General features: G+C 40.8%; 1 protein-coding gene across 6 annotated transcripts in view; it reads left to right on the forward strand.

The window, feature by feature from the left end:
• si:zfos-2326c3.2 (mitogen-activated protein kinase kinase kinase kinase 4) overlaps positions 1–13730 on the forward strand; it is a 337746-nt gene extending 324016 nt beyond the window's left edge. For 3 of the 6 annotated variants that reach the window (XM_068047135.1, XM_068047137.1, XM_068047139.1), the window contains one exon: positions 1807–13729. In XM_068047135.1, the coding sequence (XP_067903236.1) occupies positions 1807–1890 (84 nt within the window). In that variant the 3' untranslated portion in view covers positions 1891–13729. Of the gene's footprint in view, positions 1–1806 lie in introns of all 6 variants that reach the window. The other 3 variants (XM_068047136.1, XM_068047140.1, XM_068047138.1) reach the window with 2 other exon arrangements.
• Positions 13731–19927: the final 6197 nt, after the last annotated feature.

The following is a 19927-nucleotide window of genomic DNA, read 5'->3' on the forward strand; positions in this document are numbered from 1 at the left end:
CCCGTTTTACAGAGTACGCAATGAACTCACCTTGCTTGGTGATAACTGTATTGCACATGGAGCTCAAGCAGTTATCCCAATGGCACTACAGCAACATGTATTGCACCTTGCCCATGAAGGACGTCCGGGTGTTGTTAAGATGAAACAACAATCCTGTGAAGCAGTCTGGTGGCCAGGAATAGATCGCTGTATAGAAGAGTTCATTGGGACTGTGTAGTTTGTATACTCAGTGAAAAATCTGTTAAACCATGTCCTGCACCTCTACAACTGACCCCATGGCCAATGAAACCCTGGCAACAATGTCAAGTTGATATTTATGGAGAAGTGCAAGCAGCCCCTAGGAATTCAATAGTTTTTGCCTGTTGTTCATGATCTACATAGCAAATGGCCAGAAATCGCTACGACAAATTCCGTTACAACCACTTCAGTCATTGAAATTCTGGACAAGTTGTTTACAAAATGGGATTTACCAGAGACCATCACTACAGACAATGGACCACAGTTTGTCTCAAGTCAGTTCACGGAGTTCCTAGCAAGTTATGCAATTCATCACCATCTGATGTCATGTTACAACCCGCAATCGAATGGTGGGTGTTGAACGATTCAACTGGGTGATAAAGGAAAGTCTGAAAGCTAGTATGTCGGAGGGGAAAACATTCGAGCAATCCGTTCACATGCTACTCCACAATTATTGATCCACACCACATTCCCTGACTGGAAAGACACCAGTTGAACCTATGATAGGTTGTAACTTTCACATGTCACTGACCATTCTTAAACCTTCACTACCAGTTAACGAGAATGTTAGAGTGAAAGCAGGTGAAATCGCAAAATGACAAGGTAAAGCAAACGCATGCTTTGACAAGGAGCAAGGGAACCACAGTTTAAAGTTGGAGATTGGGTTTGAATCAAACAGCTATATTGTGACCACAAATTTGCTTCATCAGTATCAGATCCAAAGCAGATTAAACATTTGCTCAGTACCAATGCTTATCTGTTGGAATGCGAGACAGTTGATAGCGAGCAGACCAGGATATTTTGAGGATAGTGGTTATGAGGTTACATTTCCTTTTCCTATGAGTGATATTGATCATCCGCCTCGTCAAGCTGATCAAAAAGATGCACAACCTCAAATTCATAAATCTAATTGCAACAGACCTTCCTTTCTCAAAGACTGTTTCTGTACTTAGAGAAAACAGACAAGTTGAACACTAAGAAATAACTTGATGTATATATGTTTGTTGTTTAGAATACTTTAATTCAAAAATAATGTCTTTAGTTAAAAGGGGAAAATGTAGTGTTTGATCTGGGTTTGATTGTATTCGTCTGTCCATTGATCTGTGTTCACTGTGTTTGATTGCTTAAGCCTATGGATGGAGCTTAAGAGTTAAAACTGAAACCTTCTGTGCGGTACAATTCTATAACATGAAAGGCTTTATATAAATGCAAGTTTTTCTTTCTGTCTTACAGAGATAGGATATATATTACAACAGCACATCTTGCATTTATATAGCACCTTTAATGTGGTAACTAAGCCTGGTGTGAATATCCTGGTTTATATATCCAGCTATGATGAGATGTTTGCAGCAACCGTTCTTTAACAAGTGGTTGTGGCATTTGATATTTTAATTAAATGATAATATAAAATGGTGTACAGGTGGGTAGCATCCGAGTATAGATCCACAGTATGGTGGTCTTGTGCCAATTTATATATTGGTGCATTAATCCCAATTATTTATGATCTCTATTAAAAGTAGCTCAACTGGCTCTGATCATTAACACGTTCCCTTTTTACTTCTCCTTTAGGTGTTCTTTGCCTCGGCCCAGTCTGGTGGAAGCAGTCAGATTTATTTTATGACACTTGGTCAGAACTCTCTCTTGAACTGGTAGCTTCTGGGCTTCTTGAAAACACTCTTGCGAAGCTGAGTTGCAATGAAGTGACGATCTCCACATATTCCCAATCTGATTGGCATCAACTGCTTTCGACGAATCGTGGCAATGACAAGAGCTGGACTTCTATCTGCAACTGACGCCATGGCTGGACACAGGAGTCTGTCACCTGTTTCACCAATGACTAAAACTGGTTTCTGTAATTCTACTGATTTGTGTATATATATATATATATATAAAGTTAGGGTTGTTGTAGCATATAGAAAATATATTACTGTACTGTTAAGCAAAAAAGTAGCTCAGTGTGCCAGCTGTTTGCACATATCCATGTGTACAAGATCCTTTGCACAATCACGTCTTGATAGTTTACTTGCTCTTAAAGTGACAACTTTCAGCAATTTACCCCAGTATTTTGTATATGCGGTATTTTAAATGGGTTTTTTGTCAGTAGTACTATTATTAAGGCAGTGATGTACTGTATTTTGCGTGGAAATAATTCTCCAGCAACATTTTTCAAAGTGGTTTTCTGACACTTCTGTCATCCAGAGCACTGCAATTGCTTTGCTTTGGCTGACTTTGAAGCAGGCCAGTCAATCACTACCAGACTATTTCCATGGCACTCACTAGAATTCAGTGAGGTAGATTTTCAACATGTTGCCTGGCAGTAAAACTGGGAATAGGAACATTAAGAACAGGAGGAGGCCATTCAGCCCCTCAGGCCTGCTCCACCATTCAATTAGATCCTGGCTGATTTGCACCTGAACTCCATTTTCCCACCTTTTCTCAATGTGCCTTGATACCTTAGCCCAACAAAAATCTATCAATTTCAGTCTTGAAAGCTCCAGTTGTCCCCCAGAATCCACTTTAGGGCAGAGAGTTCCAGATATCTACCACCCGTTGTGTGGAAAAAGTGCTTCCTGATTTCATTCATGAGTGACCAGGCTCTCATTTTCCGATTATATCCCCTTATTCTTGATTTCCTCCACCACAGGAAATAGTCTCTCTATCTAGCTATCAAATTCTTTCAACATTTTAAACCTCTCAATCTGGTGTACGGATAATCCAATGGAAATTAAAATTGGGCAGTCTCAATAGTGGGCAATCAATCCCCAACATCAGCTTTAGGCTGTGTGACAGGTTAAAAATCTGCCCTAGTGTTTTTGAAAAAGTTTCAGTATTTTAGCAACATCTACAATTTCCCTCTTTCCTCATGGCCAAATTTAAATGGGATTCCAGTGTAAATTTTCCCACTTGAGGGATTACAAAGTGCTTGGATGATAAAAGTTTGGATATGGGGCTGGTAAAGTCTTTAGAAGTGTGCGGTGAAATTCACTGCTGATTCCTCTTTGCAATACCAGGAGAGATGTTCGGTTTCATGTAAACCCAATCAACACTTTCTCCCTCTCCAAATATTGTTAAGCAAACTAGCTAACTGCTCTCCAAGAATTATTATGCATCTCTGATATATATTTTCTTATATTTTATCAAATACTTAAGGCATAGGAAACAGTGGCGCACAATAGCATTTAGCAGCCCGATTTGGAGGAGTGGAGAGGAAAGCAAATTAAAGAGACAAGTGAGCCTTTTTTGTAGAGGAATTCTGCTGTTCAGCTGCTGTAACCCCCGTTGATGGGTTGTACGTACACAATCAGTGCCATTAGATGTGTTTGACAGATAAGTCTCTGAATTTTTAGCCCCCTTTCAGTGCCAAATCTGACATTGTACCGATAACAGCAAAGTTGAGTTTTTAAAGATTTTATAGCCATTTCTCCAACAGTCAAAAATCTACAAGGGTGACAATATCGATGAGAAAGTAGATCTTGCATATTCCAATGAATGGGTCCTGTGACAGCAAACATCATAATTTCCACAGATTTTTTTTACTGGTCTTGCTACCTGTTTATTAAGAGGATCACGAGTGCTAATTTAGTTGCTGAGATTATCTGAGAATCTCAGAAAAAGAAATGCACAATCTAATGTTCCTTTTTTAATAAATGAAAATGACTTGGCAGCCATTCCACTGCAGTTTTGAAAGCAGGAAGTGCTGAAAAAATATAGTAAATCATGTGAAAGGCACAGAGGGAGCAGAAATCTTAAAATGCAATCAGGAGAACTTTTTAGCTGCTCTGTCGCAAGCCCAACAAGATAGGGGGCAGTTCTGGACTTGGTTTCAGGGAACAAAGCTGGGCAGGTGGAAGGGATATCAGTTTGGTGGAAGTGATCATAATTCAGTTAGAATTTGGGTAGCTATGGAAAATGGTTAAGATAGATCAGGAAAAAAATGTTTGCAATTGGGGAAAAGCTAATTTTACTAAGCTGTGAGGTGATTTAGCTAAAGTGGACTGGAAACAGCTACTTGAAGGTAAATCAGTGCCAGATCAGTGGGAAGCATTCAAGGAGGAGAGAGTGTAGGTTCAGAGTATGTTCCCTTAAAGAAAAAGGGTGGGACTAACAAATCCAGAGCCCTCTGGATGTCAAGGGCTTAAAGGAGAGGATAAAGGAAAAAAGGGAAGCTTATGATAGATACAGAGGGCTCAATACTGCGGAAAACCTAGCGGAATATAAAAAGTGTAGAGGAAAATTTAGAAAGGAAATTAGAAAGGCAAAGAGCGGGCATGATAAAATATTGGCATGTAAAATCAAGGAAACCCCAAAGATTTTTTACAAATATATAAAGAGCAAGAGGAGAACTAAAGAAAGAACAGTGCCTATTAGGGACCATAAGGATGTGTGAATGCAGAGGATGCTGGTATGGTTCTTAATGCATACTTTGCATCTGTTTTCACAAAAGAGAGGGACGATATGTTGCAATTCGGGAGGAGGAGTGTGAAACATTAGATGAAATTACATAGTTAGGAGGAAGTATTAAAGGTTTTAATATCTTTGAAAGTGGATCAATCCCCAGGCCCAGATGAAATGTATTCTAGGCTGTTAGGGGAAGGAAGAGAAGAAATAGCAGAGGCTCTGACCATCATTTTCCAATAATGCCAGAGGTCTGGAGGACAGCTAAATTTGTACCATTGTTTAAAAAGGGAGAAAGGGATAGACCGAGTAATTATAGGCCTGTCAGCCTAACCTCAATGAAAGAAAAATTATTGGAAAAAATTCTGAGGGACAGGATAAATCTTCATTTAGAAAGACATGGATTTATCAAAGACAGTCAGCATGGATTCGTTGAGGGAAGGTCATGTCTGACTAACGTGATTGAATTTCTTGAGGAGGTAACAAGGAGGGTCAATGAGGGTCATGCATTGGATGTAGACTATATGGATTTTAGCAAGGCTTTTGATAAGGTTCCACATAACAGACTGGTTACAAAAGTAAAAGCACGTGAGATCCAAGGCAGAGTGGCAAGTTGGATCCAGAATTGGCTCACAGGCAGGAAGCAAAGGGTGATGGTTAATGGATGTTTTTGTGACCGAAAGGTTGTTTCCAGTGGGATTCCGCAGGTTCTTTGCTAGGTCCCTTGCTTTTTGTGATATGTATCGATGATTTAGACCTGAATGTAGGGGGTATGATACAAAAATTGGTTGTGTGGTTGATATTGAAAAAGAAAGCTTGTAGACTGCAGGGAGATATCAAGGGACTAGTCAGGTGGTGGAACAGTGGCAAATGGAACTCAATCCAGAGAAGTGTGAAGTAATGCGTTTGGGGAAGCCTAACTAGGCAAGGAAATGCACAATAGATGGTAGGATACTGGTAAGTGTAGAGGAACAGAGGGACTTTGGAGTGCATGTCCATCGATCCCTGAAGGTGGCTGGGCAGGTAGATAAGGTGGTCAAGAAGGCATATGGGAAACCTGCCTTTATTAGCTAACATAGAAACATAGAAAATAGGAACAGGAGTAGGCCATTCAGCCCTTCATGCCTGCTCCGCCATTCAAAAAAAGATCATGGCTGATCGTCTAATTCAGTACCCTGTTCCCGCTTTCTCCCCATATCCCTTGATCCCTTTGGCATTAAGAAATATACTTCTTGAATATATTTAATTTCTTGGCCTCCACTGCCTTCTGCGATAGAGAATGCCACAGGTTCACCAGCCTCTGAGTGAAGAAATTTCTCCTGATCTCGATTCTAAATGGCATACCCCATAGTTTGAGGCTGTGACCCCTGGTTCTGGACTCCCCAGCCATTGGGAAAATCCTCCCTGCATCTAGCAAGGCACTGAATGTAAGAGCTGGGAGGTTATTATGGAACTGTATAAAACAGTAGTTAGGCCACAGCTGGAGTACTGTGTGCAGTTCTGGTCACCGCACTACAGGAAAGGTGTGATTGCACTAGAGAGAAGACAGGGGATATTTATGAGAATGTTGCCTGGACTGGAGTACTTTAGTTATGGGGGAAGATTGAAGATTGGATAGACTACGGTTGTTTTCTTTGGAACTGAGGAGGCTGAGGGGAGACCTAATTGAAGTGTATAAAATTCTGAGACTATATAGAGTGGATAGAAGAGCCTTATTTCCCTTGATTGAGGGGTCCGTGAGCAGAAGCATAGATTCAGCGTAAGAGATAGGAGGTTTAGAGGGGATTCGAGGGGAAAACTTTTCACTCAGAGGGTGGTGAGGATCTTGAACTGATAGAGACAGAAACCCTCATAATATTTAAGAAGTATTTGGATATGCTTGACGTGCTGTAACATGCAAAGTTGGAAAGTGGGATTAGGCTGGGTGGCTCCAGTTGGCCTGCGTGGACACAATGGGCCGAATGCACTCCTTCCCTGCTGTGAATTTCTGTGATTCTGTGATCCTTCAGATTTCAGGCTTAATATTTGTCTGCTATTTCAGCTCTTGCCCTGTTTCTGATTCCCCGTGAGAAATCTTGTCGCTGTTCAACAGAAGGCTTGACCTGATTAGCCAGTCACATGCAGTCTGTGATATCTCTTCCCCATTTGCCCACCCCATCCTCACTTTTTTTTAACCACACATCTATCATCCATGGAGTTGTTTACAACACTCCTCTGAGAAAATAAAAGAGCAGGAAGCAAGAGAAAGAAATAAGCTAAAGAGAAAGGAAAATGAGCAAAGTGGCAGAATTAGGTAATCGAGAGCAAATGAGCAGAGAAATACAGAAAGAAACAAGCAGAGAGAGAATGAGCAAGAAAATAAATATTCAGGTTGATGGAGAAGGTAGTGTGCAGAGAGAAAAAAAGAAACAAGCAAAGAGTGAGAAAGAAGTGAGCAGAGAGAATGAAGCGAAAAGAGAGAGAAAGAAGTGAGCAGAGACAGCAACAAAGAAAGAAGTGGAGAGAAGGGGAAACGAGCAAAGGCAGAGACAAAGGAAAGAACAGGGTTTCAAAGCAGCAAAGTGAGATCGAGATATCAGTGAGGTAGAGAAATAATGGAAAATGAGCTGAGAAAAACAGCAGAGAATGGTAAAGAAGCCCCAGAGTGAATAAAAAATGGGGAATAATGTAGTCAGATCAGTGTTCTAATACATATCATTGAATCATAATGTTCATTATTTTCATATTGTTATTGGTGAATTCCCACTGGAGTGGATGCTGGACAAGACTTCGAGAAATGCAGGAGAGGTGAGAGGCAGATGCAGTTTGAAGTCTAAAGGAGAAATCTATTTTGACTCAATAGCACTAACTCACTGTTTACTCTATGAACTCTCATTCCCAGGAGAAATCGGTCTCAATGGGCCATCAAAGAACTAGCTGCAGGTAATGACCTGATATTCTGGCTGTTCTTCTTTGATGTCGCAGGACGAACTAATAATTATGCACAATTGTTAAACTTGGCTGTGCTCATATAGAGGAAGACTAATAGTCTATTGTGCTTGGACCAGTGCTGGTTTCACATCTGGGCTGTCTCCAGTAATCCTAATTCTCTACCCTTTATCATACTCTAATATTTTTCTTAAAGTGTTAATCTAATTCTCTTTTAAATTATGCAATTGACTAAACTTTAATTGGCACTTGTGAATGAACTCTATATTCCTAAGTGAAAAAAAATCATCTCTATTATGCTTCAATACTTATCCTAACATCCTTATCCTTATTACTGATGCACTGACCAGTGGAAATAATATTTCATTGTTTGCCTTCTCATTAGATCAACCTTGACCTTCCCTTCTCCAATGACTTAGTGCTGGTAACATCCTAGTGTATCTCTGTTACACCTTCTCCATGACTCCAATATACTTTCTAGAATGGAGAGAACAAAGCTGCACACAGTACTCCAAATATGGCTTAATTACATTGCTGTGTCCAATGTCCTGTATTTAAAATCTTGAGTTCTTTGTACCCTTCTTATGACTTTTTCCATATCTGCTTTTAAAGATTAGTAATGGGTGTCCTCCTGGATCTATCTGTACCTCTACTCCGTTTAGTATTTTTCCAATTCTATTCATTGTCCTTTCCCAAAATGTACTGCTTTACAACTATCCTTGTTGAACTGCTTTTGCCATTTGCCTGCCCACTCTCCTAATTGTCAGCAATTTGTGGACAGAGTCCAGTCAGTGGGTAGCTGACTCTATAATAAAATAGGAAAAGAGTATTGCTGTCATAGATTGCTTTAATCAGTTTTGAGGTCGAGTTATTGACCCAATTGCTTGAGGTACTTTCAAAATTAAGTTTAGGTCAAATCTTTGGGGTGCAAAGCCAACCAAAATACTTAGAAATTATGAATCTATGTGATAGTCATAACTATACTGGGAGGAGGGAATATTCCAAATCCTAACTCTGGAATTAAGGCCCAAAGCTCCACATTTTACATATAACTGATCCAAACAGGGAAACCTCTGAAAATATAGATTAACCCCAAAGTGATTGGAGGTAATTTGGACTTCGCTCTATAGTGCAAATGGATTCAGCCACCCATTTTACATCTCTCCAAGTTTTCATTTCCAATAATTTCCTTTGTGGCAAGTTGTGTTTTGGATATAATGCAAGGACATTTTAAGAATCCCATCAGCCTATTTTTTCTAAGATAAACATGTTGCACACCAATTTTATTTATCTTTCATAAAAGTTGTAACCACGCATAGAATACCGATGGAAAAAGATTATGCTTGTTCATTGGGATACAGAATCGCTGATTCATTTGAAACCGTCTACGAATAGGAATACTGCAGCTTCAGATCATAATGCTGATTCTAAAAACCATCAAGGTTATTAAGGTCAACATTTCACTAGTTAGTAATGGACTAGAAACTACTGCTAATGACTGAGCGCTTTCATATGATAGTCCATAATCTGGTATTTTGGTAGAGACGTGAACCATTGCAAGTAAATGAGCTAATGCCTGCAATTAAATAGTAGATGAAGGAATGTAAACCAGTTCATTAAACATCTGCCTACTCCTAATTTCAGGGATAATATTTCTTAAATATGCAGGGGGATAGATTTTTCACCAGTGTCTCCAAAATGCTGAAGGCTGTCTCCACCTACGTATGTGTAGCAGAGGTCATGCACCCCTTGGCAGACACCTCATCCCAAATCCCAGGGACAAACTCATTTTCATAAGACAGACCACTTTGGCCTGACCTGACACATCTGGGTTCCAACTGGGCCAAAGATCACTTGTTTTTCCATCCCTTACTGGAGCCATTCTGCCACCAGGATCAATTAGCGTATTCTACTGATGAATGGGGGCCTTCGGCAGGCCTAGAAGGCACTTGCACCAGTTCTCAACTGGCCTGAGCCCCTCACTGGAGCTTTAAAAGTGCAGAATGGAAAGAACATTCCACCACCGCCTGGGAAATTCCCTCGCCCTGAACCCACACTTTGACATGAGGGAGGGTTTGGAAGATCCATTCCCATTTGTGTCCCACACCCCAGACTGAATCTAATGGTCCAGCCTAAATGGAGCAGAATGGCCTTTCACCTCAATTTTCCAGGTTCCCTCCCCAGGCAAAATACAGAATACAGTCACAGGAGTTTCGAAACCTATCATTACTTGGGAAATAATTAATTGACCTGCAAGGACCAAAAATACTATTTTAAATACTTTTTTTATAAATGTTTTAAATATAATTGAAATTAATAAATACGTTAATAAATTTGCTGAGCTTAGCGGATTGTTTCTGCATTCCAAATTTGGTGACTTGAAGTTCAAGGCATCTGCTTCCTGTGCCAACCAGAGTTTTTGGATTATGATCCAACAATTCCCAACAATCATTTGATAGGCACTTTACTGCCAAAGGTAATTTCTTTTTAATGCTTTCTGTGTATTTCTAGTTCTTTATGTACATGTAAATAGCATTCAGTCACTGCACAATTTTAACAAGAGACTTATCTTTGTGTGAGAAGCTAGCAAAAATGTTTTCTTATAAAATGAAGGATTTTAGTGAAATCTCACTTCTGCAAGAGCTAAAAAAAACTCAGTTGTGAAAGCACTTTAAATGAGCAAGTCAACGTACAAAGATGTTTCTCACTTTTGAGATCTGACATTGTACTTTAGTAATTATAGTTTTGTAACCTTGATGGTTTTACTCTCAATCTATGACTAAGCACCTGAATTTTTTGTAACACTTAGAATCACTAAGCCATTAATTACTGAGTATCACAATACCCTGCAATGAAACCAGCCTCTGTTAGACATTGAGAATGGTCATCGCATTTTCTGTTTTCTCCAAAGCTTAAAGAAGACCTAAATTTCATTGTTATTTATCTTTCTATTCATCTTAGGCTCTCTGAAGGTGTTTGTGATATTTTCCTATATTCAAGGCACTATCGAAATGGAAGTCAGTGTTGCTGTTCATACAGTTACCATGAATACCTTTCAACTCTTTCTTATGCGTCTCATTGTTGCACTCTGTGCTCACTCCAGTTAGGTTGCCTGAGTTTGCCTGGGCACAGATTGTCCCCTTTTGCAGTGCTGGGTGCATCTCTGGTGGTATGATCTCTTTCTTTACACACCACTCAGCCACCGCCCCCACCCGCCGGCCACAACTGACCCCCTCCCTTCAACCCTCACCAAAAAGTATGCATTCCTGACACTGGTGTACTTCCATTCTCAGTCATTTAAATATTTTTGGCAAGCTCTCTGTCCTCCACTGGTGTAATCTACCAGGAGAGGAGATGGAAATTTCCTGGTATGTTGCTGGTGGCCTCTGAGTCAAACAATTTTCGCATCTGGCTCTGTGGCACTATAATTGCATTCTCTGAAAATGATTGGACAAGCTGTTGTGATTCTAAGAGTTAAGTTCTTCTCGCCGTGCTGCCATAGCAACAAAGGATGCCAGTGGCATTCAGTGTCGCTTTGGGTCAAAAGACAGAAAATATCTGATATATTTCCTTCAACTCAATACGAGTGCAATATTTCCATCATACATGGGCAGGTATCATTTCCATTGTGGAAATAGGAAAGCCTAAAGATGGATGGAAGCATAACCCTAATCTTTTCCCTACTCCAGCTCCACTGAACAATCAGTTAAGGGAGGGGGGAGAAATCCCAGCCAACATCTTTTTCAAACAAAGCATTTCGGTAAATGAAATCGGTTCAGTTACATAAACAAAAATATCATAGAGCATGGGCTTTACACAGGAACTGAGAATCTGCTGTGACATTTTTCCCTCATAATTCTTACCAGAACAAATACGGCAACTCAAGTGGCCTAAACAAATGAGTGTATAGCCGTGTGACCAACAGAATAGGAAATGGTTGGAAAAATTATATTAGTAAATGGAAAGAAGGGGGTGTAATGTAATAATAAGAATGACTTCAATACTTGAGTTTGGTTAGTCTAATTCATAGGAGTTTGAAAATTTGTATTTGTGAGCTTCTTAGATGCATACTATAGAGATTTATGCATCATATGTAATGTTAGATTAATGTTCCCATTAATGTGCACCTATCTCATGCTGCAGATCTTGGTGTTGGGATTTACCCACCTGTAAGTCAAACACCCCAATCCCACAAACCTTTAGCAGGATACATCAGCGAGAAAGAAACAAAATCAGAAATAGAGATGAATTAGCAGGGTTTGTGGGCCACGTATGGTACATTGGTTATGATTGGGATGTCTCTGATTTGCTAGTTTGAATGTTGTACTCATATTGTAATGGCATTAGAGGATATTCAGCAAATTCTGGAAGTGCTTCTTTGAGAATCAAGGCTTTGATTCAAGTTCTCAATTTTTCCCAATATCTATTATTTATTAAAATCTTTTGTGTGTACACATTCCTAAAAGTATCATACTTTCTGGAACGCTTTTCTGCCACACCTACACTATTCATATTTATCATATATTCAGCTATTATTGAGTCGACACAGTTCACATTTCCAAGGTAGCTGACACTTTGCTTTTTGCTAGAAACTCACTCATGTCTTAACCTTTCTTTTACACCCTCCAACTTGACACCAAGCATCCGCTGGACTGTCACTGGAATAAGACCTTTCCCACTTGTTTGGAATCCTGCCTCTGCATAATTTGTGTTTCCAGTGTTGGCCTTAAATTGATGCCAAATTGGTTAAGCATTCTTAAAAGGTAAAAACGTAAAAGGTGCCAAAAGCATAGGCGTCTCTTCCCAATCATTGCAGAGAATACAGCTTTTTAACTGGGATTTTCTGAAGGGATTTTCCCATGTTAACTCAGGCAAACAATGGTCTTACCAGCATTGTTTGATTCAAATAATAACAGATCCAGCTCACTGCTGAACAACCCATTTTAGTTTTCTGTGAGATTCTTTACTCCTATTCCTGCCCATTCCCTTCTACACAATTTGCCTCAGCACCCAAAACAACCATTAACATATTGTTTGCCTTTGCTCCGTGACCTTTTGGTCAGCTATGTGGCCTGGTCCAATCTGCACCTGCTCCTTTGTTATCTCTTGCCCCACCCCCACCTCACTTGTTTATAATCTGTGACTTTTCTAATATTTGTCAGTTCCGAAGAAGGGCCACTGACCCGAAACGTTAACTCTGCTTCTCTTTCCACAGATGCTGCCAGAGCTGCTGAGTGATTCCAGCATTTCTTGTTTTTGTTGCCTCAGCACTAATCCTTTTCCCCCCTCTTCCATCCCTGGTCCTTCCTGCCTCTGCAGCTGCCCCCATCACACCAAGCACTTGTAGCTTTGCTCCAGTTCCCACCTGTCACTTCTCTCTGTACCCACTCTCCCATTCCATGCTAAGCTCCCATTCCTTTCTACACTCCAAGCTCTTCCCTCCACCGCACCCTCAGGGATGACCAATAACTACCTTTCAAACATTCCCACACTCTAGGACTCCCCATCGAATACTCTGACAGCCAGCAGGCCCTTCTACTCAATGTAACCACACCCTGATATCCCAACTGAAGACCATCCTTTCACCACGCCATTCCCACAGGATCAACCTCCCAATACCACCGAACCACATAGTCATCCTGACTCCCTGGCACAGTTGTGTCTGCCAACCTATCTACATTCTGAAACATCACCCTACCATGTTCCTGTGTACGCTAGCCATTAACAAAAGGCAAGCAGTAAAATTAACTACATAATGAATATGCAATAAACCCAATAGTATCCACTTTCCACAAATAAATGCACATGGTCATGAAATTCAATCTGTAAATACCACTAATGTTATCATAATGCTATGCTATAAAAATGCAATTTAACTTATTTAATCAATGGCCCTGGTAATATATTGTACGATACATGACGTTGAACAATATATCCTTCGACAGAGCCTGACAATCCACTTGTTCCTGTTTAAAATTATCCAAGATGTGCGAGATGTACTTTGTATCATCATTGAGCATTCACCTTAAACAAGTGTGACTGCTTTTTGATATTTTTGTGAACTAAATTTACTTGAATAAACATAAATCAGATATATTTCAAAAAGTGGCTTGTGATGGTATCGATGCTGACAGTTTTAAAGTTATACCCATCTGGACTTGTTGAAAGATACTTCCATTTTCCAAAGCAAGCCTCTCCAGAGATTTGAAACCAGGTTCTATTGTATCAAAGTGCAGACCAGACTGTAATAAGACTTCAAATGTAACATAGTCCTGGAATTTCTATTCATTTTGTTTTGCCCTCTCTGTGATTCCATAAACTCCTTCCTTCAGAACATTTCCATTGTTGCTCATTCACTGATGCATTGCGGGAAGTGATTCTCCTACTCCTGACCAATTTTCCACAACAATCCAATCAAACTCACCTTGTCAGAGATGTTTGAGTGTGAGAGCTAGACGAGGATTCAGGTTTGTGCTCAATGGGAATCCAACATTCAGGCCTAAATTTTAGGTCTGCGCAGTCATAGCTGCCAGGGGCGGCACAGTGGTGTAGTGGTTAGCACCGCAGCCTCACAGCTCCAGGGACCTGGGTTCGATTATGGGCACTGCCTGTGCGGAGTTTGCAAGTTCTCCCTGTGACCGCGTGGGTTTTCGCCGGGTGCTCCGGTTTCCTCCCACAGCCAAAGACTTGCAGGTGATAGGTAAATTGGCCGTTGTAAATTGCCCCTAGTGTCGGTAGGTGGTAGGGAATATAGGATTACTGTAGGGTTAGTATAAATGGGTGGTTGTTGGTCGGCACAGACTCGGTGGGCCGAAGGGCCTGTTTCAGTGCTGTATCTCTTAAAAAAAAACTAAACAAAAAAATTCGTAATGCCATTTCAAACCCCGCCTGGGCACATTACAGGAATTTCTCTCCCTCAAGAGAAAGCAGCCAATTTAGCACCTGTTGAAGAAGCCCTATTAGCGGAGCTCCTTCTCTACTCAGTGAAGCAGGGAATTAGCTGGTGATCCAAATACACAGCCACGATCATCTGAAAAAGTCCAAGGGGACCAAATACAGAGAGTAAGGAGGTAATTTTGACTTTGAGCAATTGTATAAAATGGGCAATATTGCATTACCCATTGTACATTTTTTAAATTCGTTCATGGGATGTGGGTATCACTGGCTAGGCCAGCATTTATTGCCCATCCCTAACTGCCCTTGAGAAGGTGCTGGTGAGCCGCCTTCTTCAACCACTGCAGTCCATGTGAGGTAGGTACATCCACAGTGCTGTTAGAGAGGGGGTTCCAGGATTTTGACCCAGTGACAGTGAAGGAATGGCGATATAGTTCCAAGTCAGGCTGGTGTGTGGCTTGGAGGGGACCTTGCAGGTGGTGGTGTTCCCATGCATCTGCTGCCCTTGCCCTTCTAGTTGGTAGAGGTCACGGGTTTGGAAAGTGCTGTCCAAGGAGCCTTGGTGCGTATTTTCATAATGGAATAGCTGGCTGATTTAAGATCGCCTGCTTTACAATACTGCCTGAAATCTGAGTTACCCCGAATATTTTGTAATCCATGGAAGTAATTTCCTTTGTTTTATTTTTCTACAGTATATTTTGAATTTAATGATCATAGAGGCAAATCACTAACAAAACCAGAAACTGTTAACACTGGAAAACTATCCAAGATGGGTGAGAAGTGCTTTGTATCATCATTGAGCATTCACTTTAAACGAATGTGACTGTTCTTTGTTATTTTTGTGGACTAAATTTACTTGAATGAACATAAATCAGATATATTTCAAAAAGTTGCTTGTGAAGATATTGATGTTGATATTTTTAAAGTCATACCCATCTGAACTTGTTGGAAGAATACTTCCATTTTTCATTTCCATTTCATTTAGACGAGAGGACTGAATATTATGCATCAAAGTTTGCTGGTGATACAAAGTTAGGCAGGAAAGTAAGCAGTGAGGAGGAAGCAAAGGAGCTGCAGGGAGATATATACAGGTGGGGTGAGTGGGGCAAGAACATGGCAGATGGAATACAATGTGACAAAGTATGAAGTTATCCACTTTGGTAGGAAAAATTTAAAAAAAAAGATTTTTTTTTGAATGCTGAGAGACTGGGAAGCGTTTGCATTTAGAGGGATCCGAGTGTCCTTGTACATGAATCACAGAAAGAAACATGCAGACACAACAAGCAACTCAGAAGACAAATGATATTAAAACAGAAAATGCTGGAAATACTCAGCAGGTCTGGCAGCATCTGTGGAGAGAGAAACAGAGTTCAAATTTCAGTTCGATGACCCTTCATTGGATATGTTGGTTTTTGTTACAAAGGGATTGGAGATTAAGAATAAAGAAGCCATACTGCAATTATACAGGACATTGGTGAGGCCCCAGCTGCAGTACTGTGTGCAGTTTTGGTCTCCTTACCAAAGAAAGGACATACTTGCCCTAGAGGAAGTGCAACGAGTTACACTAGACTGGTTCCTGGGATGAGGGGATTATCCTATGAGGAGAGATTGAGTAGACTAGGCCCATATTCCCTGAGTTTAGAAGAATGAGAGGTGATCTAATTGAAACATATAAAATTCTTGATAGAGTAGGTGCTGAGAAAATATCAGCTGGGGAACCTAGAACACGGGATCACAGTCTCAGAATATGGGGCCTGTGATGTTTTCAGGACTGGAGTTGGTTTAGCCGAGTTTAGTAATAAATATGAGGCAAAGGCTGAGAGAGCATGATGTTGAACATTATGGAGTCTTCTTTATTCTGTTTTACTTTCACTTTCTCTTTCAGCTCCCTCTGCTGGCTCATGTGTGCATGCTTACCTCAAGTGAACAATGTGTACAAAGCAATTCTCAAAACACTACAACCCTCCCCTTCTTAGTAAATAAGTCTAAACAATAAACATAAACATAAACAGTTCATTTTGTAACATAGTCACTTAGGTATGGTGGGCATTTTCTCTCATGAGTAGGATATCGTCGGACATTTGGTGTAGTCTCATTTGACTCATTCTTCATCTGAGATGTCATTGTCAGAATTGGATTCAATGCTTACAAGTAGTGTTTTCAAGAATGATGCATTTCTTGTGATGATTTGTGAACTGCGCTGAGCAGTGATCATTGATTCTTTTATGTTGGTCACAACAAATGGTTGGATGTCATAAAGAGTTGTTTGTTTTCCAACAGGATCATCACATTTCACAAGTATTTTATCTCCTGGCTTTAGCAGTGCAGCTCTTAATTTCATGTTTTGCTCTGCATTTTCTTTCATTCGATCCTTCTGTTCTTGATCGCATTCGTGTACATGTTGATCATTAGCTCCGCCGGGTAGTTTAAGTACACATAAGATGTGCAAAGATGAGTGTTGCTGGAGGTTTTCTAGAGTCGAGTGAGGAGTCGCTCTGTAATTATGAAGAAAGTATATTATAAGTATATTAAGGGCAAGAAGATAACCAGGGAAAAAGTAGGGCCCATTAGGGACCAAAGTGGCAATCTGTGTGTGGAGTCAGAGGACATAGGTGAGGTTTTAAATGATTACTTTTCATCTGTGTTCACTATGGAGAAGGATGATGTAGGTGTAGAGATTGGGGGTGGGGGGGGGGGGTTGTGGATTATGATATGCTTGAAGATATTAGCATTGAAAGGAGGAAGTATTAGCTGTTTTAGCGGGCTTAAAAGTGGATAAATCCCCAGGCCCAGATGAGATGTATCCCAGGCTGTTATATGAGGCAAGGGAGAAGATAGCAGGGGCTCTGACACAAATTTTCAAATCCTCTCTGGCCACAGGAGAGGTACCAGAGGACTGGAGGACAGCGAATATGGTACCATTATTCAAGAAGGGTAGCAAGGATAGATCACTGAAGGCAGCAGCACAGATAGATAAGGTGGTTAGGAAGGCATATGGGATACTTGCCTTTATTAGCCAAGGCATAGAATATCAGAGCAGGGGGGTTATAAAGGAGCTGTATAAAACACTAGTTAGGCCACAGCTGGAGTACTGTGTATAGTTCTGGGCACCACACTATAGGAAGGATGTGATTGCACTGGAGAGGGTGCAGAGGAGATTCACCAGGATGCTGCCTGGGCTGGAGCATTTCAGCTATGAAGAGAGACTGGATAGGCTCGGGTTGTTTTCCTTAGAACAGAGAAGGATGAGGGGGGACATGATTGAGGTATACAAAATTATGAGGGGCATTGATAGGTTAGATAGGAAAAAACTTTTTCCCTTAGCGGAGGTGTCAATAACCAGGGGGCATAGATTTAAGGTAAGGGCAGGAAGTTTAGAGGGGGTTTGAGGAATAAAAATTTCACCCAGAGGGTGGTTAGAATCTGGAATGCACTGACTGCATGGGTGGTATAGGCAAGAACCCTCACAACATTTAAGAAGTATTTAGATGAGCACTTGGAAGCCCTTAGCATACAAGGCTACGGGCCAAGTGCTGGAAAATGGGATTAGAATAGTTAAGTGCTTAATGGCCAGCACAGACACGATGGGCCAAAGGGCCCATTTCTGTGCCGTATAACTCTATGAGTCTAAGACTTAAGTGATATAACTTTTGCTTTCCTGACTTGTCCTCCGTTGTTGCTGTACGTCTCACTGTTTTGCAAGGTTTGCATAAATCTCTTGACTTCTGCATAAGCGCTTGGCCAGTAGATTTTCCTATGGGTGAACGCTAGGTAGTTCGCGAATTTGCTGAACTTATTGCTATTGAATGGGGGTCCATTGTCACTTCTTACCATTTGAGGGATTCCAAACAAGGTGAAGATTTGGTCACGCTTTGGGATGACTGTTTTCATTGAAGTTGACATAATTAATTCCATGATTGGGAATCTGTTGTAGTTGTCAGTAACAATAAGTGAATGTTCACCTGTGGATAAATCTGTGAAGTCAACACGAATTTCAAGCCATGGTCCTGGAAGTAGTTCAAACCTTTTAAGAGGGTCATGAAGATCTGACATTCTGGTCGCTTAACATGGCAAACAACGATTGGCTTTGAGCTCTACCATGCGGTCAATTCCCTTCTCCCTAAGGGGTTGTTTGGTCTTGACTATTCCCTAGTGTCCTTCATGTGCTATATCGACAACACATTCCCTCAATGAGTGTGGAATGACAATACAGTTGTTGCGTAATACGAGATCTGATGTGGTTGTAACGATGAGCTCATTTTGAACATTGTAAAGACCTTGTACTATATGAGAGATTTTGTTTGTAGATGCTCTTTCAATCGCGTCTTTTCAGTTTTGTGATTCTATAGCCTTCATAGATAGTTGCAAAGCCTCGTCTTGTTTTGTTGCTGCGTTGATGTCAGCTAGTTTTAAGGTCTTTGGCACTGCATTTATGCTTACATAGTTAAGATGTTGTTCAGCAACCTTTTCCTCATGACTAGTAGGACCAACTCTTGGTAATGGATGTCGTGAAAGGTCGTCCGCTGGGTTGAACTTGCCTGGCTGATACTCAACATGGAACTCGTACTCTTGTAGTTTGAGTTAGTTAGTGACCCTTCTTCGGAACTGACCTGACCCGACCTGACCTGTCACTGACCCAAAACGTTAACTCTGCTTCTCTTTCCACAGATGCTGCCAGACCTGCTGAGTGGTTCCAGCATTTCGTGTTTTTATTTCAGATTTCCAGCATCCGCAGTATTTTGCTTTTTTTCTATTTGAGTGGATCGTTTGCTATATGGATTGTTGAACAAGCTCACTAGTAGTCTATGATCGGTTATTACTTTAAATTTGCTTCCATATAAATAGAGAATGAAAGTGTAAGATACCCCATGTGATTGAGAGTGCTTCTCTCTCTGTTTGCAAATAACATTGCTCTACAGGTATTAGGAATCTGCTTGCCATCGCAATTGCTGGGTTACCTATTTAGTCTTTCAGTACAAGAACTGCACCTAAGCCAACGAGGGCTTTCATCCATGCATAGCTGGGTGGTTTTCTCAGGGTCGAAATAGGTATTTGTGCAACTTGCTGACAAACCTTAGTTGATCTTGTGTACTGCCTGTTTTTATGTAATTTAGTCCCTTTCCAATTGGTGATCTCTTGTCAGATCGTGTAGGGGGGCAGATAGCATAGCGAGGTCAGGAATGAAGGGACTGAAGTACATGATGAGTCCTAGCAGACTCCGGACTTCCTGAGCATTTGTAGGATCTGCAGCATTTGCAGTGACTTCAACTTTACGTGGATCTGGTGATACTCCTTCACTACTGAATACATGATCGAATAATTCAATTCTGCTTTCATTTGACAACCACTTGTCTTTGTTCAAGGTGAGGTTACATTCTCTGAGAGATTGTAGGCATGCATGTAGACGTGCCTCGAGTTCCTTTTCAGTGCGACCATAGATGAGAATGTCATCACTGATGTTCAGCGTGCCTTC

Source organism: Heterodontus francisci, chromosome 15 (genome assembly GCF_036365525.1).
Source record: "Heterodontus francisci isolate sHetFra1 chromosome 15, sHetFra1.hap1, whole genome shotgun sequence".
Taxonomy (NCBI): Eukaryota; Metazoa; Chordata; class Chondrichthyes; order Heterodontiformes; family Heterodontidae; genus Heterodontus; species Heterodontus francisci.